The sequence below is a fragment of the Agelaius phoeniceus genome, chromosome 15 (genome assembly GCF_051311805.1).
Source record: "Agelaius phoeniceus isolate bAgePho1 chromosome 15, bAgePho1.hap1, whole genome shotgun sequence".
NCBI lineage: Eukaryota > Metazoa > Chordata > Aves > Passeriformes > Icteridae > Agelaius > Agelaius phoeniceus.
The window spans coordinates 4,917,641-4,944,091 of NC_135279.1; the positions used below are offsets into that span (position 1 = coordinate 4,917,641).

The 26,451-nt window shown below is 42.9% G+C and overlaps 1 protein-coding gene across 8 annotated transcripts in view; it reads right to left on the reverse strand.

The window, feature by feature from the left end:
- The window catches only part of SGCD (sarcoglycan delta), a 307,095-nt gene that overhangs the window by 62,799 nt on the left and 217,845 nt on the right, over positions 1-26,451 (reverse strand). For all 8 annotated transcript variants that reach the window (XM_077186367.1, XM_077186366.1, XM_054642995.2 and 5 more), the window contains one exon: positions 12,429-12,530. In XM_077186367.1, the coding sequence (XP_077042482.1) occupies positions 12,429-12,530 (102 nt within the window). The remainder of the gene's footprint in view (positions 1-12,428; positions 12,531-26,451) is intronic.

A 26,451-nucleotide genomic window follows, 5' to 3' on the forward strand; every position in this document is an offset into this window, starting at 1 on the left:
CTCACACATCCTTTTAGGCATTCTGTTACTGCACTGCGTAATGCCAAGTTATATATCCAGATATTTTTCTCCAGGAAGGCTAATAAGGTGGATACCTCTGAACACTGCTTTGAAATTACAGCTTTCCTTTGCTGCATGTCATGGATGGCTTGCTTCTTGTATTAGATTATAAATGGCCATGCCAACTTATGGGTGCGTGTGCAGCACAAAACACAGGCAAGCTCCTAGCAGAGGCCCCTGGTGTGACTGAAATTCAGCTGTTGCTAATAAGAAGAAGGGAAAACATTTCCATCTGTCTGGATTGGGGAAAAAAGGATTTGTGATTCATCTGCATCCATATGCTGGTATGTAGACAATACTTATGGACACACAGACATATGCGAGGTAACCAGCAACAGGAACCAAATCAATCACAGATCACAGCATGTGATTTGCCTAATTATGAGTAACACCTCACATTTTTTATCAGTGCAAAAAGCACTCTGTGAGCGAGCAGATGGTGCTGCTAGGGGATGGCACCAGCCTTGACAGTTGCAGATGCAGAGCATTTACACAGCGCGCCGAAAAAATGACACAACACAAGCTGCTTCCTGGGAAAAAGACTCAAATTGAACAAGTGTCACCAAACAAAATATATGTATTTATTGATGTTCTGTACTTATCTGATCCAGCCCCTCTCTTCCAATCAAACATATACGTGCAGGCCAGGCAGTGATGCTATCTAGACAGCTTTGAAGTCTCTCAGAAGTGCCACGTGAGCTGCCTAGCACAGAGCACTGGAGGTGCAGACCAACCTGAGTCTAGTTACAACCTGCAAACCATTTAAACCCACACAAGCAGAATCAATAGGAAGAAACCCTGCAGAGAAAGCAATTACAGTGCAAAAGCAACTACATTACAGCATGGTGAGGGGCTGGGAGGCAAGATGCAGGCAGCCATCCTCACTTCTGTGATTACCCACTGGAGTTCTCTCCCATGCATCTGGCCTGTGAAGTGACAAGGTGCAGCCCAAACATGTTCCTGCAATAAAAGTGTTTCAGTTTCTGGGCTCCTGTCACAATTAAAAAGCTCTTATTTATGAGCCCCATTGTTCAGGTTTGCTGTGCTCCATAGGTAAATGCAGGATTGTGCTTCACAAAATATGTTTGAAGGGCACAGTGAACTCTCCTTTTCAATTGCTTCATGGGAGTAATAATCTCATTTCCTGGATGTGCAATTATTTATTCATTGGAGACTGTCCACTTGCCACTGCACAAGACACGAAGAAAGATTATCTGACCATTCCTAGTAGAAAATTCAGCTTTTCTATTTCAATTCTTTTATTTGTGGTTTTTCTGCATTTTTTTTCCTGAGCTGCTGTAAACGCCTACTCTGGTGTGACAGGTTGGAAGCAGCTATAAAATGATTGATGAAAACCATATTTAGGCCTTGTTGTGGGAATATTTATTGTAGAAATATGCTCAGTTAACCCTGTAGGGGAAGGGCAGGAAAGGAAGGCTGAGCCTATGATTGTACCTCCGATACCAAAGTGATTTATCTGCTTTAATTATGATACAGGGTTATGGGGTCACAGAAACATCAGCACAAACTGGTTTTGAATTGATGAAGTCCAGCCACTTTGTTTCCTCTGCTGAAATGATCAACAGCTGCCTTTAAGAAGGATCCTCTGTGAGTCTGCACAACCAGAGTCTTCCTCCCCAGGATAAATAGAGGGGCCAAGCTCTGAGCTGCAGAGCTGGAACAGTTCGAGTGTGAGTGAATGTCAGACAGAAACTGTCTCAGAGGGGCAGGACTGCAAACCTCCACTGCCTTGGAGAGGCTGAAAATCCAAGAGCTGAGGTGAGAGGGCACTTGGACAGGTAAAATGACAGATGCAGATAAGCGTGGGATGTGAAATTGGGCTCATCTGGAGGGAAGATCCAAATCAGGCTGGACATTGCCACACTGCACACATGTACCCACAGAGAGAGCACAGCAGCAAAGGTGTGATCAGCAGCACAAGTGCAGGAGCAGGATGTTTGTGTTGGGATTTGGATGCAGCTTGTGGCTGCCAGCCAACAGACACTCCTGAGAATCTGCTCAGGGGTGAGGAGAGGAGAGAGCACAGGGTACTGCTGTGGTACAGGAAAATACATCCCTCACCAGCTCCACTGGGGAGCTGGGGAGTGGGATTTCAAGAGATGTCAGGCTGGCAGCAGATGCTTTTTCCATGCCTGGAAGAAGACAGGAAAGTTGTCTGGGGAAATGGTGAGTAATGGCAAAAGCAGCCAAAGAGAATGGGATGTGTGAAGGGAAAACAGAGCCCAGGGAGGAATATCAGAGCCAAGGACCCCAATTACTCTTTGGGCAATCAGCAGGATGGCTCAGCCTGATAACTCCTGCTTTGAAAAGGTATTTTTCTGCTGGTGTTTTTATTCCTGAAGTCCTTCCCAAACTCTGGAGGAAAGGAACTGATCAGTGAAGGCACCCAGCCAGTGGCTCCTACAGCAAAGGGTCCTGCCTGTGTGCTCCTGTTTCTTCTGCTTCACCTGAGCTACCCCTCCCAGCATGCTGCACTACAGATAATGCTGCAGAGAGAAACAAAAAACCTCCTGCTCCCCCACCTTTGTACCAACATCAAGGCTCATCATTTATAAATAACAGTTGGGATCTTCAAAAAATAAAGAGCAAAAGTCAGTTTGCAGGAGAAGCTGGGGTTTTCATCAGGTAGCAGAACACAGATAAAATATTATAGCTTGAAGCAGCAGCAGATATGCAATCAAAGGTGCTTCTCAAGCCAGCTGTGACAAGATGCATGCCACTGCCCTGTGTGGCCTTTATTTCATTTAAAGAGTGAGGGGTGTTCTGCAAAAACCAGGAGGATGCAGGCTCTGAACACCCAACCATGGAAAGCAGGAGAGATGAGCCCTGTTGTGACTCATCAACTCATTGCCTTCTAGCCATGGACACCAAGACCCTGAATCAGACTCCTGACCTCTCACAGCAATTACTGTGTGCTTGGATTATGGATTATTTGGCCATTCATGGGGGGCTTCACCTGCATGTAGGACACAACAGTGATTCTGCCTAAAGGGAAATACCAGCTGCTCTAAGGTCATGAAAAGATGTGGCCACTCCTAACCTGCAAAACACACCTAGAAAAAACAGGATTTTAAGAAAAATAATGAATTGTTCACTTTTACCAATCAACCTAATCAAAAGAAAGACAAAGGCTTTTGGCTGGAAAACTGAAATCCTTTCTGGAGAGTAAGGCCTGATCTGTCAGACAGTGACCTCTCTTTTCCCCTCAATCAACCCACTGCCTTTAGTTTATTTGCTTTTCTGATTTTAAATATTGATGTCTTACAAAGCTTCTCTTTGGAAAAAACCACATCTGACTCTTCAGCTGTGCAGCCCTGGGCTGCAGTCCTGTCAGATCACATCCAAGAAGGCTCAGTTTGCACTGGCACATCAAAAAGAATAATTCCCAGGCTCTGGGAAGAGGAACAAGGATGATTCAGAGAACAGCAAAGCTTCTCCCCAAATCAGTAACCACCCATTCCTGGAGCCACAGCTTTTGCAGCTGCTGCTGGTTTTTAGCACAGAATCAGGACTCAGATGTTCACTGCTTTTCTTCACTGGATTCCCCACCACAAATCAGCCCCTTGTCTAAATTTTATTATTTTGCTCAAGGAGGAGAAGGAACTAGAAGGAGAATATCAAGCTGCAGCTGGGAAGAAAGAGAAAATAAAAAGCCTGGGTCATAAAAGCAATTTTAAGTGCCTAGGTTTAGATTACTAATCAAGAATCCAACTAAGTAACCTGAAGCAACTAAGATACAGTGAAAATCTTGGATTTACAAATCACTGCTGAATTTGAAATAAACATAAAAAAAATCCTTCCCTTGTAGACCATAAAGAAGAGTTCTCCAAAGGAAGATGTGCCCCTGTCCTTAGAAGGGATATTCCTGGGGGAAGTGGGATGACAACAGCACTGGATACTCCCTGGGGAACCTCAGAGCTGCAAAGGCAAAAGCCAAGGAGGATTTAGCTCTACTCATGCTCAGCCAAAAAAATTAAGGCTTGAAAGTGAGGAATCTCCTGCAGTTTTATGTAAGGATGGTTGTGCTTGATAGATAAACAAGGAAGAAAACTGGGAGCTGAAGTACTTTGAGTTTTCTTTTTGTTCCATGGGTTATTCTGTTTCAGAGGGGAAACAAGAACAGACTCCTGCTAGTACTTCATACAACCTGCCTCAGAACATTTTAAGGCCAGGCTGGAAGGAGGCCTAAAATCCCATGGGACTCAGAATCACAGCACAAGAGGAGGAAATCAATGGACATGTAACATTTTATACTGAAAACCTGGGGTAAATCAAGAAAAAAAGAAACAACAAAAAAACAAAAAAAAAACCACCCAGGCACCATGGAAACTGCTTTCTTTCACCACTCCCCAACAAGAACAACTTTTTACTGCATGTGCTTTTATAGGAAGCATGTTCCAATCAGGAAGATCTTAAGAGCCAAAGAAATGGTACTTTATCTTTCAAGAGCAGCAAGTTAGTTTTCACAAGACCATCAGCAAATTTGTCCTAAAAGAAAAGGAACAGATTTAAAGTAATTCTTGTTCTCACCTGTGTTCTTCCTTTTCCAAATACATCTGCTATTTAGAAATAAAACAAAGAGCTATAGTAACTGGTAATTGAAACCTGGAAAATCTGACTTTGCTTTCCTGTCATAGATCAAAGAACCCACGAACTGAGCTGTCTGTAAAACCAGTTCTGTGAGCCTGCACTTCCTAATGACAGCACAGCTTGTCTGCCAACTTCTGCCTTACAAAATACAGAACTTTCCTGCCCAAATAGTTTTGATCAGCAGAAGAGCTGCAGAAGTGTTTGCTGTCCTGTGGTAAGAAGATACAAAGCTCTGCTCTTCAGGCTTCTTGGAAAATGAGGAAAACATCATTTTTCTTTATAACTGGATCTTCCTATTTGGCTTTCAGTGTTTCTGCTTTCTATTTTCCTCTATCTTCCCTCTACCACACAGCATCAAGTTTTATTTCTTTTTCATTTCTAGTATTAACAAGTTGTTTTTGTACTTCAGCCTCTACAAAGCAGCCAGGATTCTGATTGTCAGCAGCAATGTCTAGACATGGTAAGTCCTTAAACTCAAAGCTTTTGCACTTCAGAGAGAGAAATGCAGCCCCCAGAGTCACTCATGTTCCCTGTGCCCCACTGTCCTCCTTTTCACAGCTGAAACAGAAACAATTTCTGGGATTGTGGCAAAAAATTCAATGCAAAAGCTGAGAGCCCACAGAGCTCACTTTGAGCTGGGATGCCCATCACTGGTTTTTGCTGTCACAGGGTCCAGCTGCAAATGTTTAGAATGAAGAGGAGGTGGGAATGGGATCAGAGCAGCAAAACAAACTCATGAGCTGAACAGTTTCTCTCCCCTCACACAAGCAGCTCAAGTGAGAAATTTTACTTGTCAAAGGGAAAAAGCAAAATACATTGAGAGATCCTTTGGAAAATTCTCTGTCTCCTTCATGTTTAGCTCCACAGCTGTTAACTTGTCCACATCAACTCTAAATTCCCTCACAAGAAGGTGAGAAAAGCACTGGGTTTAAAATGCTTATGCACCTTATGGGGTCAGATACTTCTGCCATGATCATTTCACATTTCCTGGACACAAACCCTCCACTGATGTCAGGGTGAGGAACCACAAGCACCTGGTTCCCAGGGTGAGTTCAGAGGTGTACCCAAAATGCAAATACAGACAAAAGCTGAGGTAGGTAAGCCCACTGGGCACAGCTGATTGGCTTTAGTAGGTGTTGATTACACTGCTCATATTGCATGAAATTAAAAAGCTTACAAATGTTATGAGCCATTACCCTTCCATTTAGGAGATCTTATGACAAGTTAGCAAGATCTAATGAAATCCCCCTTAAAATGCCATAGGCAGTCTCCACGAGATTTTGCTTTGAAATGCAACTTGTGGAGTTATTTCTGAAAGTTTGTTTACATCAGAGCTTCCTTTCCTGCACGTCTTTGGGATGCTCTGATTTGGAAGCTGGTGGGATACTTCAGTTCCCTGTTGTGCTCTCAATGTGGGGCACACAACAGCAGCTCCTTACAGAAACAACCAGGAACAGGCACAGCAGGATTTAATCCTGATGCTATTTGTCATAGTCCTTCAGCCAGCCTACAAAATTCCCTGCAAAATTCAAAGCTGAAGACTTCTCACCAATTTTACTATGAAGGTAAAGGGAAATATTTTCATAGTTGCTGTAAAATTTACTTAACTTTCACCTCTTCAGCACACTGGAAATATCACAGAGCCACTAACTGCCCCCAGAGCGCTGGGGCAGCCAAGGTTCAGCCTCAAGTAGGCTCTCTGGATTTCACTGCTTCAGAATAAAATTTATTATTGGAGAGAATATCAGTTTTATAAATCCCACTGGGCACTCACAGCCTACTGCTGTCCACAGACTCAAATCTGCTTTGGATGGTGATGGCAAAAATATCTGCACACCAGGTGAGGGCATTTCTGCCAAAATGATGCAACTTGTTCTTTCACTGCATCCCCTGCTGACTGCCAGCTCTCCTCTCTTCTGACCTCTGTGGGGCAAGCAAGACTCCAAGTGACCCAGCTGAGAGACATCTGCAGCCAGAGAACACTGGAATGTAACACAGGGGTGCCACCAGAAATGATTTACAAACCCTGCAGGAGCACAGGCCAGGCCAGGCACGGCTGCAAGAAGCTTGGCTGTGCCATCCACAGCCACCTTGCTCTTTTTGTTCAGCTTTTGTTTATTCCTTTTTGGTTCATCTTCTGAATCAAAACTCACCCAAAGGGCACCGGGCTATGAAGGTGCAGTCAGAGGAGGTGCTGCAGAAGCTGATCTTGGGTGGTGGGAGACTTTTCTTCCTGCAGCTACAGTGGGAGCTGAGCTGCCCCAGAGGCCATGCCAGGAGATCAACACCTCCAGAGCTGGCAGGAGCTCCCCCAGGCTGGGATGTCCCACGTTCTGCAAGGAGGATCCCTCTCTCTGAAGGACCAGCCCCTAGGGAGCAGAGAACTGCTGGAGGAGCAGCGGGGCAGGGACAGCTGAGTGATGGCAGCACCGTGGCACAAACTGCACCTCCTCATTTCCACCCTGTGGAGGTTCCAGGGAACATGCTGAAACCCTTCAGCACTTTGCTAGAGCAAATCACCAGGAACTAAATCAACGTCCTTTTATTTCTCTGTGAACTTTGACAAAGGAAGAAAAGGAATTATTTTGTCTTCTCCCTCAAAAAATTGCAACCGTCTTTCATGCTATCTATCTAAAAGCTACATTTCTACTACACAGTTTGAGCCTCATACGAAGTTGCAATTATCTTGCCATCTGCATTCTCTTTTTATCCAAATTAGTATGTTATATTGCTTATAAATATGTATTTATGGCTACAAGGCAGGTATGCCCCACTGTGGGGACATGTCACTGTTTAATCCAAATACATGGTTTATTGTTTTGCAGTCAGTATTTTTAGCTTGGAGGCAGGTAAACCTGCAGAGCAAATAATACCAAAGAATACAGCCATTACAGAAGTGCTTTTAAATTATAGCACTCTTATTCCAGAACTGAACATAGTGAGATGAGTACATTGGCAAAATAATTATTTATCACCCTTAAAAGCTTCCTTTACAATTTTTATCATTCAAATACTGGCTGGGGAGAATGCAAAGGACAGAGAAACGTATTTTAGGCACTTGCAGGTTTAGCTTTTATTCTGATAAAAACTTACTAAACACCAGTAAAGGGAATAGCAGTTATCAGCCCTAATTCACAACTGGGAATTTTTCAAGCCAAACAGATGCCCCTGCAGAATCCCAGCCAAGTGTTAGTGACAGCCCCAGCCCTCCTTCACTGGAGTCACCACTTGTTTTGCATGGCTTCAAATGAGGGCAGGTTTGGTCCAACAGCCTCAGCAAGCAGGGTGCTCTCACAGACACTCCCTGCCACACTGAGCTGGCACAGGGACCTCCAGCATCCCCCAAAAAAGGAAAATAACAAAAATACACAGTCCTTTGCCTCTTTTTTCTTTGATGTATTGGGTTTTTCTTTTCCTCTATTTTTTTAGCTGATTAAAAATAACCAGAAGCAGACCTTCAACATGAAGCCAGCTACATACACTAGGAGATCTCTTTATAAAGACACCTGAAAATCTCAAAATCTGTTTAGAGAATTTTGCCATCCCTTATACCTGTGCAACAGCAGAGCTTGGGGCTCTCCCAGGTAGAAACTTCCGTGCCCACATTTAATTCTCTGTTCCCAGACCCATCAATAGGAGAGTCTGAAAGAGAGCTTAAGGGAGGTCAAGTGCTTTTTACTGAAGCAGTCAAAGTTCTCAGGCAAATCCATATTCTTCTCTTTAAAAGTGTTCAGTGTAAGAAAAATAAAGCCCAGGTGTAAACATTTGCAAACTGAGTTTATTTTTCTTTCCTATCTATGCACTTGGAACAAACACTGAAAGGGCAAACCCATCCTAATCCTATCATGGCAATGTTTTTCTCTGCTTCCTGAAACTGAGATTATCATCTCATTGGTTGTCAGACAGCTCCTGAGAGAAGTAATTCACTGGATTTTCCTGTGTAATCACAGCACAGGATTTTATTTCTGTTGTTATCTGGATGGAAAATGCACACAGCTTCTTCTGTGTCTTGCCCCTTACAGACCTGGATGTGCCAGGCTTCAGAACACCCCATCTGCACTAAGCAAGCTAAATCTGGGCTAACTCTAAACTGCAAGCAACTTGCTTCCTAGCAGCTCATCTCAACACAGGCAGGAAAATTTCCAGTTTTAAATATCTATTCCAATTAAGGCAATGAAGACTGAAGTCCCCTAAACTGTTGCCACTACTTTCCAGGACATAAAATTAACGATTTCTACTGCTGGGTACAACTTTCAGTCAAAGTTGGTCTGATTTATAAGCAAGCAGATGGTTCACACGATAGTCCACAATAAATTACAACAGTTAGAAAGACAGCTACATTTTGAGAGTGACAGTGCAGCTGAGCTACAGATGGGTTTATAGATGACCCTTCCAATTTTTAATAATCTTCATAATTTATCTGCAAGTAAAGAAATGTGAGAATTCCTAATGTAGCTCCTTGACTAAGTACAAATCACTTTTATTTACACAGGCAATACTTCATGGTCCAGCTATCTTCTTAATTAAAGGCAGCAAGATGCTCATGTTCCATGCAAGGCAAAAACACTGCTCAGTGTGCAATATGTTCAGCTGGGAGCTCAGGATGCTCTGAACACTCTGGGAAAAGGGAACACATCCATCTCCTTTCTTTAAAAGAAGGCTACAAAGGTGCAAACACTGCTCCCACCCACTCATTAACCTCCAGATAAACTTTTGGCTTGTAAAATGGCAAGGTTAGATTTTTTTACAAGCTCTGATGCCTGAAAACAGGTTCCTAATCCATACTACAAATCCAGTATTACTGAGCCAGGACTAGGATGGAAAACAGCAGGAATAGAGATCCTCTTCTCTGCATAAAACCAGAAGGGATTTGGGGGGCCACTCTTGAGGGGGTGAGGGAAAAAGAAAGCAAATCTTGGGGGTGTCAGATGCAGAGAGAAACTGGCTGGTAGCAGGTTTAAGAAGTCAGTTCACATCAGTGATTTCTCTGCCTGGGACCAAACCACATCCATCCAATCCTGCTAAAATCTGGAATTTCAGCTGGAATGAGAAGCACATCTCAGTGCAGCTCCTCTGCCTGTTAAGGTGATGAAGGGAGCAGGACCCAGCAGGGCTCTTTAGGGCACAAACTACAGAAGCTCAGAGCTGCCCACCCCGCAGTCTCTGGGGATGACATTGGAGGGCTTTTCCCCTCTCTAACCCTTGATCTTCCCTTCCAGCCAAGTCAATTTTTGAAAAAGAAATCTACTTTCAAGTGGAAATCCAAAATTATCATTAAAACAGAAGGCAGAGCTCCTAGGAAAGCAAATCTGTGTGTAATTTTAATTACAAACTTCCTGGGATTCAAGAGATGCAGCAGAGAAGAGGCACCAGTGACAAATTCAGGCTTTCAAGAATAATCACAATTCTCATTTTGGAGATGTTTTGGGCAGGGGTTTCCCAGCTCTGTGTGCAGCTCTGCAGCACATGGGGGAGCAGCATCATGGAGACACAAGAGTGGGAAAACCCAAGGCACAGAGCCCATGGAACTGCAGCCACTTACAGGAAAAGTGATTTTTCCCTGCCCTTTCCAGGCAGCAGCAATGCTCCTTCACCCACTACACAGAACAATACTGAAGTTAAATTTGTTGAGTTTATTAAAAAAAAAAAAAATTAATTCTTCTGTAAATAACCAGCATCTAAAAGTCTTTGGAGTTTATATGAAACCATTATTTATTACTGTACACAACTCTTAGGTTGTTTAATTAAGCATATGAAAAATTGTAGATGTCAGATTATTTCTGGGATGCTCTTTACTATGTTATTTGTCATATTTGTTTCTGTTACTCTTCACATATTTAAAGCTGCATTATGCACTGCAGAAAACCCAGAGAAGTTCACTCCAGCATTAGTATGGATGTTCATCTGTTACTGAGCTCTGAGTTTGGCACTTCATTTTAACAACATTCATCAGGTTCAGGAACTGCTACCACACTTCCCTCCAAGACAACACTGGATCATACTACTGTTCTTTAAAAAGATTGAGTGTTGATTATTTAACAATATTTTCAAATATTCTGTAACTATAAACTTTGGTTGACTGCAATCCTTTCATTTGCTTTCAAGACTCAGGAAAGCAGAAGTTGTCTGAATGCACTAAGATCTCTGCTGTTGCCCCCAGCCCAAAAATAATTCCAGGTTTACCACAAGCAACCTAAAATCCAGCACAGGCTATTCCAGTTTATTGCAAAAGTCAGAGGAACAATGTGCATGTGGTGAACTTAGTGGTTAACACAGTTTGCAGGACTCATCTACTGAGGGCAGCAGGGATGCTCCAGCTCCCCAGCCTGCAGATCAGAGCTTCTACACCCTCCTCCAGCCAACAGCAAAAATAATCCTGGGTGGGGGATAAGGCAAGGAACACACACAGGCCCTACCTTACACCTCTTGTTCCTGGCACTCAGTAATCTGTCAATGGTGTGTGGAAATTACTCCCACAGCCCCAGGAAAGGGACACCTTTTGTACCCCTTGATGTATTAAAATGTAGATCAATATGATAATATGAAAACAGTCAACTCCCCAGTAGCAAGAAGTAGTTCTCACTTCTCTTAGCAATCAAATGTTATTTTCATCAATGTAACTAGAGAAAAAGAAATGTAGGTAGTGATTTGTCAGCCTATTTATCAAACCAACTGCTGCACCTGGTTCCCACATATTTTATATTAAAAGGTGAATGACATGGAAGGTTTTACAGGTTCTGTTTTAATTCAGGGCTGAAAGCATTTATAGATATGAAGGTTTTCTTATTAAGTTTTCTTCCTGAATGATTATGCTTGTTCAAATGAATTCCTAGCCATCTTACAGAGGTTATAACCTTCAATAATTAAATGGGGTATGGTATTGGCTGTTTTGTTCATTATGCTCCAAGTTCCAATTTCTACAAGAGCAGTGAAATGCTAAGATAAAAGGATGTTAAGTTTATTCAATTAGCTATCTGCCATTGTTATCAAAAGGGAAGGTTGGTATCTGACTCAAATTAACACTTTAGATCAGGAAACAAGACAGATGATATCTTCTGACAGAACCTGGAAACTCTGTAATTGTTTCAGTTATTTTAAAGCTCCTCAGGACATACAGGATTGCATTAGAAAGACCAAAAGTCACCAACAGCCAACAAAGTGCTGCTATGAAAATGTTATTTCAATCACACTTGGGTTCTTTCTCATTTCCAGTAGTTAACATTCTTGCCACTTTTGTCAAGCAGTCACTCTTAGCAGCATTGAATTTTAACTACACATATTTTGAAACCCACATGAAATAGGATTGAGGACATAATATTCATTGTGCTAGTGAATGAGAGATCAGGCCCTTGTGCCAAGGCACCACCTCTCTGCTATCCAGAAAAGCTGTAACTGTTAAAAGTGAGCTGGATTTCAGAGCTGCCAGCCATCCCTCTGCCTCAAAAAGAACAGCTCCTCCAGCTGAGGGTGGTTTAGGATTTCCCTCAAAAGAAAGCAAAGACAGTGTGAAACTTCAGAGGTCCTGGAAGAGTTTTAACTGTGGCTTACACAAACCAGAGCCATGGGTGTCACCTTTGGAACTGCCCAGAGGATGCAGGGTCTGGGTGAAGCCCTCAAAGCCTCCCCCCCCAAACTGCACCTGTATAGAGAGGCCAATGGCCAAAGCAATTTATCCAGTAGCCACATCACCCTGCCCCTCCGTGGTTTCTTTCTGTAAGGGCTACAGAAACAAACTTATTCCTTTCCCAAAAACTTACTGGCCTTGATCGGATTTCTTTGGCGTAGAGAGGTTTCAAGAATTCTGAATCTCCTTCAAGCTTCAGACCCTTTTCTGTGATCCTCAGGTTCCCCATTCCATCCTGAAAGACAGGCAAAAAGAAACAACCCTATTAGTTACAATTACTAAATTCACCAGGCTGCAGTAGCTGATTTTTCCCATTGAAGATAACATGTATAGCACTGGGAGGCACTAGAGAATGCAATTACTTGTGTTATCCTTGTAGCTCAGTTTCTGTGGAAAAAAAAATTCTATTCAGAACTATCTGCAATGCCCCCCAGTAAACCATTTACACAGATGAAAGACATTCCTTTAAGCCAAGTCATTCTCTACTCACAGAGAGGCAGTGATGCTCTGTGTTAACAGGAAACTATTCACTGTAATATTCACTGCCTGCCTTTATAATATAATAATATACCTGCTCATTCATAGCAAATATCTGTAAAGAATGTGTGATTAAAATCTGTACAGACACAGTCACACAGAGGAGAACTGTACCAAAATATATTTCACCTCTGACACATGAAATTTCTAACTTTTATTAAGATGAGGGATTTAACTTCACTTAGGCTATAAGTGCTTAGAAAGGGTCTGTAAGAAACAGTGTGAGTGGGAAATTGCACAGGTACATTTATAATCAAGACCACATCAAATTTAAGGTATTATTTCCAAGATGCAGGGTGATTGTCAAAGTTTGCAAGGACTGAGGCAAACTGTTTTGTTCTGAGAAAAAGAAGGTTTGAAGAATACCTTTTAGCAAAGAACTGACTGAAATCACCAGGATTGGAGAGTAAAACTAGCACCTCCATGCCTAACTCACAGCTGTTTTGGGAATTTAATAGGAAAGGGGAATACATTTGGGTAGAAAGCATAAGAAGATCAAGAGGAGACCAGGAAAATCCAGGAAAGCCACATGTATTTGGATATACATCTAGCATGCTTTCCAATCCACAAAAATGAAACCCCCACCTGTCTACTTCCTCTTCCTCCCACTGCAGCAGCACCTCCAGCCCCAGATGAGGAATCAGTGTCTCCCCAAGAGAGAGGAGATCTAACCCAGACAGATTTCCATGAACTGCTGCCAAAGGCCTGAACGCGGAGGGATGAAAATCAGCGACGTCTCCTGGCTCAGCAGAGCACTGGTCACCTGCCAGAGGTTCTGTTCCAAGAAGAGCCATTCCCAGGTAGTTCCCTGCCAAGTTAAGGCTGCTCTTGCCAGATCCTGGTGTCTCATGAACAAAGGTGATGTTGGTTGATAAAGTGACCGCTGTCATCTCATTTTGAAGTCAAGGCTGTGAGCAAATTTGAGAGACAGATGCTGGAAATGCTACTGAGATGGGTCATAAAATGCCACTCCCCACATTTGTTGGCCCTAGGTGTAAAATATTGGCCTATGAATTCTGGGTTGGTGCTGGCACAGAAGGGGTTCATTTATCTCAAGCAGCAGTATGGAGGAAAATGAGTGAAATATGATTATTCACCAGAAAGCCCAGATTAAATTTTGATAGCAGTGTGCTTTGCGATTTGAGCGAGCAGGAATGATTACAGCTATCTACAGACCCTCACACGGTTTGGGCTGCTAAAAAATCTCTACAATTTTTTTTTTTTTCCCCAAAATAGATTATCTCAGTAAGGTTACAAGCCCTGAGGGCTTTCACACAGCAGTGTGTTCTCTGGTTTTAATAAGAAAAGTTGCAGGTCAGGCAAGCTGCTCTGTGCCCCAGCCAGCTGCAAGAAGGACCAGCTGTGTGGACATGCAGTGCTGACCCCTCCAGGGCTGGCTCCTCAGCTGAATGGGGAAATACTTTTCCAGAACATGGACCTAGGGATAAAAATGGACTTTTCAAGCCACTGCTGAAGCTGTGGCAAACCAGCAATTTCCATGACTCACAACCCTGTTCTGTTGTAATGACACAGACCAGAATCCCACTCCGCTCTTCTCTTGTGTGTTTCTTTTTCTCTCCTTCACCCTCAGTCTCCCAAGTGTGGTCCAAAAGATTTTTACATATAAAAAATGTACATAAGGGGAGTTTAGCTGACAGCCAGCAGGTTCTACACACCCCAAAAGAGGTATCAGGCCTATGGGACAATGTGCTACAACCAAAACATCAAGGACACATTTGATTAATCAAAGTTGGTGAATCCTCTTACAAACCCACTGGATTGGAGAGAAAGAGGCATTTCCCCATGCTTTTTTCTCAATCTTAGATCCTTCTCAACCTCCACTCCACACTCACCTTTCCCTCCTCCTGCATCTGCCAGAAGCAATCAAAGCTGTGCCCACCACAAATCCTCTCTTGCCTTGCAGGTGTTAGGGAGTGGATCAGTGCTAGGCACTCACTTACCACCATTACCTCCCCACTGCTCATGTTTCTCATGATTAAAGCTGACAGGTTTTTGTGGTGACAGTCTGGCTCAGCAGGTGAAAAAACAAGCAAAGGTTGTGCCCTGAGTTTAACAAGTATCTTGGCCTCTTATCATACAATCACTATAAAATTATATTCCTCTATTATTTCCCATTAAAAAAAAAAATAAGAAGCTCACAGGATTACACAGAGGTCCCAAAATACAGATACATTGGAGAGAAATCATTGTTGGAAAGATTACTTCACATGTTGTTTTGGATAAAGTGTCTTCATCCTCCCTAAATTATATGGTTTAATAACAAATAAATGTCATATTCTGCTACAGAGAATAGATATGAAAGTTCCTATGAAATTTCATGGACTGTGACCTATAAAATGTGGCAGAAAACTGCCTAGAGTGACAAAGACCAAGATGTTTTATTAAACATTGTATCTGTGACTCGTATATATCCTTATCTGCCACTCTTCTGCTTGTGAATAAGGAGAAGTATTGATTATTTCATAACTTTGCCATCTGAAAATCATTGTTTCTCTCCTTTTTACTAATAGACTCTTCAGCAGAGTGAATGACTTTGTAGTGCAGGCACAAGCCTGGTTTGTGGGAGCTCCCAGGAGGCAAGCTCCAAACAGGAGGCACAGAGTTCCTCCTTCACCACCTGCAGTGAATATTTCTGCTTTTTGGGAGGGCATGGCAAAAACTCTCACATCAATTACATCATTTATGCCCTCTCTCTTTTTATGCAGTGCCTTGTACTGGACAGGCATAAAAATTTATGTGCTATTGCTGACTGCTCTGGGTTGAAAGGGGATAGCAATCCTGAATAACATAAATGTCATTTTGGTGATGCTGAATGAGAAAGGAATTTTGGCTTTTAGTAGCTTGAGAAGCATCTCAGTTTTACTGCCAATTATGAATGATGGTGTTACTGTTAGGGGAAGAGCTCAGCATTGATGGTGTCTGATCACCAAAGCTCCTCTCTGCCTTTGCTTGGCAATGTGGCCACACAAATGGCTAAGTTTATATTTGTTTTACTTTTTACCAGTTTGGGTTACTTTACTTTTACTTTTTTAATTGCAAGGCTGGTGGTAGCAGGAAGATCCAGCTAACAGAATAAGAAAAAAACAACCACCCTAACCAGAGACATGTAACTGCTGTGCTAAAGGCTTAAAACTGAGAGCAGGTTTAGATGAGATATTAGAAAGAAATTCTTCCCTGAGAGAGAGAGTGCTGAGGCCCTGTCACAGGGTGCCCAGAGGAGCTGGGGCTGCCCCATTCCTGCAAGTGCCCAAGGCCAGGTTGGACAAGGCTTGGAGCCACCTGGGGCAGTGGGAGGTGTCCCTGCCCATGGCAGGGGGAGGAACACAATGGTTTTCAAGGTCCCTCCCAACCCAAACTTTTCTCTAACCACAATAAATACCTGGAACTGGTTCTGGCTGCACTGATCTGGATTGGTTCCACAGGGGCAGGGGGAATTTTCAGGGCTCTCTCATTCATGGGCAGCTCTATCAGACCAGGCTGGGCTCATGCTGCAGCTTAACCTACTCAAGGTGACAGTGACACACATTCATTGTGTCCCTTGGGCCAGGATCCCTCGTCCTTTACAAACACAAAATGCAGCCTCAAACTCTTCTGTGCTTCCCTCTGTTCTCCTGGCATTGCTGAACAAATTTCCTGTTTATTGAGGTCTTTCCAAGGATTTTAAGGACACTGGTGATGGGTGACAGGTTGCTCCAGCTCTGCTGGCCACCACCAGCTCCAGTGGCTGTTTCCCACTGGTTTTCCCTGCACCTCCATCCCTTCCAGTTTTCAGGAGGAGAATGGTTGGCAAGGTTTGTCTCTGCACAGCAGGTAAGCATTTATTTTTTTTTGCTAGGAATAAACTGAAGTTATGTTCAGCAATGTCCTGTGGGAGAGAATTATCTTTGGAGACTGCTTGTGTCAGATGGCTGAAACACCTGATTATTGTTGCTTGTATTATTGATTGCTGTGCTCTGCATTGCTTCCAGATATGTGCAAGTTATTACACAGCTCAATACATCCAAAGTTAGGAAAAATCCCTCAGCAAAGGCAAGTGACCTCTTTTTTTTTTCTCCTCCTGGGAAGATATCTGTACTGTCCTTTTCTCTCTGACTTGGTATTAAATGTTTCTAGATTCCAGGTACAAAACACATCATTGCCAGCTCTTCACAGCCTCAAACCTGTTCTAATTGCATCTGCCCTCCCTCCTTCTCCTCATTTTTTCAGCTAATTCATCATGTTAATAAGGATCCCAGTATCCAGCTGTGGATCAGCTGCAATATTTTCCTATGGAAGCTACCCAGCAGCAGCACCAGTCCTATAAAATTAAATCTGGTTATACAGCTTGGTCCAGTGCAACACAGGTAAGGAGATAATGCGTGAAAACTTCTTCCTCTGGCATAAGGCCTTGCTTTGAGACAGTTTGTGTGGAGAGCAGAGAAAGCCAAGGCAATGTGGCATTACACAGCATACACAACCATATCCCTGTGCACAGATCCAGGATTGTGCTGTGAACTGCACTGTGAGGTCCCCTGTCCATGACTGCCATCACCTCCCTCCCTCTTCCTCTGCTTCCTGACCTCAGAGGTCCCTGTCTGATGCCTTGCTGGTAGCATTTGCCTCTAAAGGTGAGAGGCACAGGGCAGGAAAACTGTGCTGAGACTCCAGGGGGTGAAGGAAGGAGAGCCTTGGATCACTGTGGGACAGAGTTTATCCTTCTCCAGGGAAGCAGGGAGACACTGCTGAAGCACAGCTGAAATCCTGCAGCTACAACACCATTGCAGAAGTAGCCAGAGCAGCAATCAGCTAACTCAGTGCTCCCTGCAGAAGGCTCCATCCAGAACCTCCTGACAGCCTCTGAGGTGACAGCTCTGAATGATCCCTGGTGCTGCAGGCATCAGTCACAGGAGACAGGGACTGCAATGAACACAGACCAGCTGTGGGAGTCACCCACTGGAAAAAGACCTCTGCAAGCTGATGTTGAAGGAGTGTGAGCTGTGTAGGCACTTTCAGCTCCTTCCATGGGTATGAGGCTATTTGTGACAGCTACAAGAAATCCAGATGGTTTTTGAGCTTGTGAAGGAATTTTGAGCAAGCAGAGGGAATTGCCTGCACACCATGATGGTCGATGTAAAACTCAGCCCAAACAAAGCCCTTGCAAAGCTCAGAGCCCTTCCTTTCCAATGGTAACTCCTGGTTTTGTGAGCTCCTCTGCATGACTGCAGAAACAGAGGCAGAAAACAGCAAGAAGAGCACAAGAACTGAGGGGACATCCCAGGCACAGCAATGAGATTTGATGCAGAACACCTTGGCTTCATTCCCATCAGGCTGACATGATTAGGGAGGGCATTAGGGAGGATTCCCATGTGCACATCCCCACAGCACCCTTCTCCTGTGTCTGCTCCTTCCATACTGTCCAGGCTCCCCAGAGCCAACACCACTCATGACAAAAGATACTCAGAGAGCCCCATGAAGCTCATGTGGAAGGGAAAATAAATAAATAAGTTTGATAAATTTGCTTTAGTGGAAGTTCAGGAGAAAAGTCTTAATGAACAGGAAGAACAGGCTCAAATGTGGTTTTCCAATTACTGTTTCAAGTAAGTTACAACCAAGCAAAGCAACTAAATCTCACCCCTTGAAACAATTCCAAACTAGTGTTGGAACAATTTCTAAACAAATCCTTCAGCCAGAGCTGAAGAAAGCTCAGCTCTGGATTTACTGCATAGTGCTGGAATTACTCTAGGCAGGAGGTATTTCTTTCCAAAGCAAAGTGAATTTATTCAAAGTATGGTCAGGTGTGGCACCACAAAAGCAGGATTTCGATGAATTAAGCCACCCCATCTGAGAGTACATTTTGCAGTGAAAAAGATTAGCAGACCTTCTGGAGAAATGATTATGAATCCCAGCACTGTTCCTACAACTCAACCATCATATGCACAATTTCCCTCTAGGGTTATAATTTCCCTTTGCACTGGTACAGCAGGGAAAAGATGGAAACTTGGCTTTCACCCCTCCAACTCCTTGTTACAGAGCACTTTGGCACTGCAGCAGTACAAAATGAGCCACGCTCTCTTGAGCTCTTTTCTGCTTTTTTTCTCCAAGACAAACAGTAAGGTTTCACATCTTACCATCAACATACATTCCAAATGTGTCCCTGGAATTCTCCATCTTTTTTAGTCCAGCTCATTACCATAATTATGCTAACTAAAAGGGAAAAGTCCCATCCTGCACAAATTTGTGCTCACTCAGAAGTGGGAGAAAAAGATTTTTATACTCGTAGGAACAAGGAGTTCTTCTAATGCAGTGATTTAATAATAAAATCAGCACAGAAACCCACTGATGCAGAGGGTGCAGAAAGAGTTCTTACAAATTATGGCCTAATGCTCCTTAACTATGCTAATCTGTCAATCACCAAATGAAGAATAGAACAAACACTTCTTTTTCTTTCAGACTATAAAGATCTTGGACACAAAGTCCTCTGTGGCATTGCTGCTCCAAGTTACACCAAGGCTGATTGGATTCATCATCTTTATAGTGCTGGAAGAAGTTTCCAGAGAGAAGAAGGAAATTTTCTTTTTTTTTTTTTTTCCTTTCTCTTAGTGGATCCCTATTGTGTTCTGTCCTTACACTCTGAAGTAGGGTTTTTCTGACTAATACAGCATTTAGCAGTTCCCCCCACCAAGCTGACAGTGTGAGAGGGAAAGCAGCAGCAGCTCTGCTGTGGCGTGTCTGAAGGAGAGCTCTCAGAAATGGGGACAATTATTGGGTCATTTTTGTCTGAGGTGAACATGCCAAAACAACTCAGGGGCATTAATCAGAGCATAGCACCAGGTCTGGGCAAAGAAATGAGGCCCATGCAAAAATGCTGTGGTTTAATCCCATCCAAAACTCACAGCAGCACCCAAGGGAGCTCAAAGCACAGGTGAGGAGACCCAGCAGGGCTGTGACCACTGTCCCAGGTCCATCCCCAGGGCACATGTGATGGTCCCATGCCAGCAGATGGATTTACAGGCTCTGGGGCCAGGGACTGGAGCTGCACTGACCTTCCCAACCCTACCCCTGTGTGAGAAACTCCCAGCAAAGGCAGCCCCAGGCTCCAAACGGGGCAGTCGTGATGTGAATGTGTATTTTCAGTTGTTTCATTCACTCCACTATTACCTCCTCTGTTTCCAGAAGCCAGGAGAAAGCAGGGTGGGCAGGGAGGAATATTTTCAGTGCACCTTAATTAATAAATTCTGACCCACCCAGTCAGCCAGTGTCAGGAATTTAACTGATGAGCCTGCACTGCACATAATCAACCTGTGCTGCCTCTGCAGTCAGGGCAGAGGAAATGGCAAAAGGGCCCATCTAGAGCCCAAATCACTCCCTGGAAGTGCTTCTTACCCCTGCTGTGGGTGAAGTCACCCTCTAAGGTGACTTAGGAGTCTTTTCTGGATGCCTTCAGATTTGTGCAATAAACCTGGAGCTCAGTGCAAAGTGCATTCAAAGTGCAACAGGATTTAAAAAGAAAACTAACAGGTTGCCAGTCAATAAGCAGATATCATGAAATAAAGTGTATTTTAAAAATGTGATTCCAACTATATCCACATAGAGTGACTCCAGGGATTATCTTAATGATTTTTTTTAATCAAGTCTCCTACTTTCAATAAGAGATAGGAGATAGAGCACATTCAATTTATTTACACAGGTAAAGGAAATTTCCTTTAAATCAAATTCTCTTTTTTAAGAGGAGTCCATAGTCCCATGGTTAAGAAACTGCCCTCATGGCCAAAGAACCACCAATGAATTTTTATAGCTATTATTTGTCACAGAAAATATATTATTTTGCTCTTTCACTATCAGAATATACAGAAAAATAATTTAAACTGTCTTCCAGAGTTATCTACAGGGTGTCTATGACATTTTTTTTAGCAAGAGAGGCTCTGGGGATGGCAAAGAAATGAGGGAACTGAAAGTGCTGCTCCCAGAGAGGCTGAAATAAGGATATTGCTTCCACTGCTTTTTGAACAATTGCCAGTAAATAATTATTCATAAAGGAAAATATATGAGTATGTTTAGGGCCCCTCACCACCAGGGATGGAGGGCAAAGAATGAGATCTGATCCGTGGAGTGCAGGTATTGATTTCAAATTGCTCCATCAATTTCCAGCCTCCTGCTACCTGGCCATGGAGCAGCAGGAGGAAATCACTGATGAAATAAATAATGGTTTGGGTTGGAAGGGATCCTAAAGATCCTCTCATTTCAACCCCCTTAGACCAGGTTCCCCTCAAAGGGGAAACTGAGGCACGAAGTCAGGTATCCACCAATGAGAAAACTGGCAAGGGAAGCACAGCCATGGTTTGTCTCTCACAGCCTGTTGTGTGACAGTGCTGCAGCAGAGAAACCATCAATACCCTGCTCATGAGAAACAACAGGTTAATTCTGGCAACTTTCAAATGCCACTAACTCAGACTCCAGCTCCTGCCTCATCTCCCTGCAGTTTGCATCCCTCTGCCTCCTTGCCAGAAGGTGCATTATGCTTAAAGCCCCTTGTCTTCTTCACAGCTTTCTAATGCACATGCAGAAGTGTTTACTAGACTAAAATCAATGATGATTAAACAGCAAAGGAACTAGGAACTTGCTGGCCATCAACCCAAATCCAGAATCCTCCAGCAAGACAGCACTTCCTGATGCTATACCCAAAATTATCATCATGGTAAATTATACATTTGCAAAGCAACAGTGAGATAATTTCCTCACTGTTTACTTTCTGAGGAAAATAAAGGCAATAAAGGTTTTTTTTTCTTTTTTAATCCAGAACTCATGGGTGGGATGCTTTTCATTTCAAATTATTTATTGAGTGGGTGCTTACTGAGTCATGGGGGATTTTTACCAGATGCCAGGAGATTCTGTTGGAATTCAGGAGTACAATATTATGTGTATGAAAGTCAGGTGGTTACCTGAAATAGCCAAAAATCACATGCAAAAATATACAGCTGGCATCAGCAAGTGGCAACAGAGCAAGAGACAGCAGCTTTTTAAAATACTTTTTTTAAACAGAGTGTTTTAGAGCCACAGGGAAGTGATTGCTCTCACTGTGCTTTGGCCTTTAGAGAGCACAGTTCTGTGTGCCCCTTTCTTGCAAAATATGTCTTCTTTGGGGATATTAGCATTTCCTCCTTATTCTGCTCCTTTTTGAAACATGACACCAGCAGAAACAAATGCAGTGACTCACAACCTGCATAATTATTAATTTACCCACTGCATGAAACCTCACCTCAGCTTTAAAAATCCTTTCCAGCAGAACCGAGATTATTTAAATCACAAAATCTTTCGAAATAAATGTTAAGTGTCTCAGATCTGGATTTCCTTTATCACAAAGAACCTTTGAACATTCCTGCAGCCCAAATGCTGCTGCTGGGCACAGTCTAGCAGCAACACCCTCGTGAGTCAGAAGTGATGCTCCCTCCCCTCCAGCCTGGCAGAATGAGCAAGGGTGAGCAGAGCACGTGATGCCAGCAATTTCAACATGCTGTATTCCCCACTGGGTGTCTGCAAGCTTTGGCAGAAGCCCCTGGTTATGCTCCCTGGGACCTCTGCAAAGAAAATAAACAAAGCAGCACAGGAGGAGGATGCAGCCCTTACAGCCCAGCCCCATAGGGCAGCCCCAGTGCTTGGCAGGCTTGCAGGCAGGGAGATGGGAGACAGCATCAGGCTAAGGTAAAACAATGTTAAATTAACATTAAAATAATGGACTTGGTGAAATGTTTTTGGTCAGCCAGTGCTGCTGGCTGGGACGTCACTGCCATGCTCCTGCACACAGCTCTCTGCAGGCAGACTGGGGCTGGCTCAGAGGCAGCAAGAGGCAACTCAGCTCTCCATCATGTTCCAGTCAGGGCTCTCAGGGTAACCCAGACTTTTCTTACAGCTTTTTGGCTCTTTTGGCAGCCTGTGCTTGTTACTGAATAAGATATTCCTTTCCAAGAAAAAGGACCTCTGGGGAATAAGGACACATTCATCAACAACCGCTGCACTTGGTGAGGGACCAAAACTGCTGGAGAAGGAACTTTTATCTGTTAAAAGAACAAAAAGCACAGAGGCTGACACTTGTATTTCCCTTTAGCTGTCCTTTGGTGAGCACTTCAGTCCCTCTCTGCACATCTGCAGCTCTGCCCAGGACACGGCTGTGACAGTGGAGTTGGAGCTCTGCACCTCTGTCCCCTCCTCCCCTTCCCTGAATTCCCCCTAAATCCTCAACAACATTTTTCTCTCTTGTTTTGGCTTTCCTCGCTGACCTAACTTGACAATGTTAGTGAATTTAATCTCAAAACACTCAGGGATAGAGGGCAAAAAATATTTTTCCCGGGCTGCCAATAAAGAACGGAGTTTCCAGGAGCTTAAATGGCTCAATGGGACATTTTGGTGACCAGAGGAAATTTAGAACCCCATGATAAATTTGGGATATTAATGTAAGAATAAAGTTGAACTGCTGGAAGCAATATCTTATTGACAAAAGTGCTAGAAAGCTGCAAAGGTAATAAACAAGGAATTGAGATGGATTACAGGGGATATGCTTTTGAATGTATTACTCAATGCCAGCTGTTGGATACCTTGTGAAGTCCTTACTTGCTTGGGTAAAAAAATGCACCTATAAATATCTTTTGTGAATGGGACTATTAATTAGAGTAACTGTGCTAAATGTGGTCAGTGACTTGTTACCAAGGCAGAAGTACTAGTGCAAATGTTAATTATTCTAATTGGTTCTTTCCAGACTGTCTTTGTCGACGCTGTTAAAAATGTACAGGTCATAGCTATGGCTACATATCACTGCTCTTTTCTCACTCAAGGTTTATTTAAAAAAATCTGATTTTTTCCTTTTAGTTATTGGTGAGGTCTTAAAGGCATAAGCAATCTAGGCAACCAGTACAATACACTGCATATCTCTAGGAAATCCTCAAAACATATAAAAAATGGGGAATAAATATCTAACATGGGGAATGGGACCAGCTCACCAGAATGCATTCCTTTGGGATGCTTTCTGCTTTACCAAACAATTTCTAAATTATGAAATGATTGACAAAAATTTCTCACTTTAATTAGTGCTCTAAGTTGCTGTAGGCTGTAGGAGACATTCTTGAGAAAACCATGTTTATTCATCTAATGCTTAGAGATTATGTCATAATGTTTATTCCCAACATTTGGTATCAAATGCAAGCAGCAAATGCTGTGGGTCAAAATGTCTTTGTCAGAAGTCCTAGGATTTCTTAAAAATGAAAGACATTGCTTAAATACAGGGTATTTCTATTCAATGAAAAGATTATTTAAGTATTTCCTCATGGTCAACAGCATCCTTTTCAAAATAAAATATAAAAACAAAACCAAAAAATCCACTGTTCTTATAAATGGCAGTGGAAGCCTTTGTAACTTGAAAGACTTTTTTTAAGAATAAGCTTGAAAAGACCTGTTTTGGAGCTGAGAATCCTTTGCATATAACTTAAGGACAGTTTGAGTTATTTTGGGCAGAATTTTAATTTTTGTGAAATGATGAAAGAACCAAAGGAGTATCTCAAAAGGCAGACTCCACCGAAGGAAAACAAACATGAAAACACTAATTATATAGACACAGGGAGTATTTCTACTACTCAAAAAAAATAAACAGAAAGAAAATTGGGATTCAGCTGCAACTCATTAACAACCTGCACTTTCAAAGCTTATTGATGTGTCTAGGGCAAATATTTCATAGAAATATTGAAATTTACAGTGAGGCTATGCAAAGCCAAAAATATAATCTCTGACTCAAAGCCGCCCTCATTCAGCATTTCTCTGATCTCAATATTTTTTGTCTCAGCTTGTTCAACTCTTCCATATCCACTATGAAATTCTGCAGTGAATTTGTTAAAGTCCTGCTAAAGGTTTTTTTTTTTTTTTTTTACTTTCATCCTCCTCTATCACAACCACGAGGGAAGAAAATCTTATGTAATTTAAGATAATAATAGCTTCACTTGTTAAATATCAGACTGAGTATTTCTGGAAAAGCGTTGGAAAGTAACATCAGTAAATAGAGAAAATAGCAGGGTATAGAATTCTTATTAGTAATTAATTTGTCTCTTTCAAGACAGCTCCCTGAATGATGTGCAGGTAGCTGAAATGAAACACATTAATTGTGTTAATTTATAGCAGGATTTATTTCGGAGCCTTTGCCTTTTTAATTTTTGAACAGGTTCAAGTCCCAGAGAGAACCCAAGGCCCCCTTAAACAGAACTTTGCCACCTCTGAATGATTTTGTTTACTGTGACATGAAAGAGGACACTGCCAAGAGATTTTTTTTTTCCCCACACCATAATTCATGGATCAAGAGGACTTCTGGACTTCTGGATGGACCCTTCCAGCTGGAATGGACAGGGAAGCTCTGCAGAGGTGTGGAATGGAGAGGTGGCTCTCGCAGGGACACACGCTCCCCATGGCCACACGGGGCTCTCCAGGATGAACCTGGACACATCCCAAGGGCTTGGGCAGCTGGCCCTGGATGCTGCAGCCCAGTGCCCCTGCCAGCCCAATGGGTCACACACCTGGCCCTGCCCAGAGCCCCCAGACACCCCAGGCTGCAGCAGCTGCTGAGGCACCAGGAGCTCCATCAGTGCCGCACTCCAGTGAGGTGTGGAAAAGTGACCTCGTGGCACCCCACACAGACCTGCACTGCACAACAGCACAAACTTACCCACTGCATTTGCCCTGTTTCATCTCCTGCAGGGCCCCTGTCACCCTCTCATCACCTGCCAGCCTTTTCCAGTGAAATCACATTTTACTTAACACAGGTCATGAAGAGCAAATGCAGCCATCACTGAAGAAACAAGCCCAGCCTGTGGGTGCACCAGACTTTCAGAGGAATCTTGCAGCAGTTTCTCATTTACACTGGATGAACTGACCTCCTCTTTGCTGTATCATCAAAAAGAATTTCTTTGCCTGCATAGTATCTAATTTTCAATGTATCTTTTTTCTGCTGGATCTTATGCTGGATTTCTAAAGAATTTCCTGTTTGTTGGAGTAAGGCAGTAATTCCTAAATCACTGAAAAATACAGTCTTGTTTACTCAACTTTTGGATAATGCAAACAACTTACATATACATTCACTTTTTAAATTTTCCTCTGGTTATTGAATTTGTACATTATTAGTGTCTTGTTAAGCTCTCTATAAATCTTTCAGAAAGAGTCACTTAAATCTGTCAGCTCTCCATATTTTGGCTCCTAGCAGCATTTGGGACTGCATTCAAATATTCATGTTCCTCAAGTTCCAAGAAAAATCTTATCTGTCCCTATAATCACCCAAAGAATCTTGCATAAAACAGCCTTTTATTTTCAGAACAAAGAGACAGCATTTGGCAATCAGTTTCTCTTTCAACTGATAGATGCAGACCCTGGTTCAGTGGTTAGCTGCTGCCTGTATCCAAACCTGGAAGAAGATGACATGGAAAAGGGGAGCACAGGCTGAAATGCCCTTTCTCCTCCCCATTGCATGAAATTTTGGTGAAAGCCACTCTCTAATTTAGTTCAGTTAGTTCTCTAATGCAAAATGAATTCCACCTCATAGACTTCAAATTCCTGTTTATTGCCCACATTGTTTTAAAGACCCACAATTAACA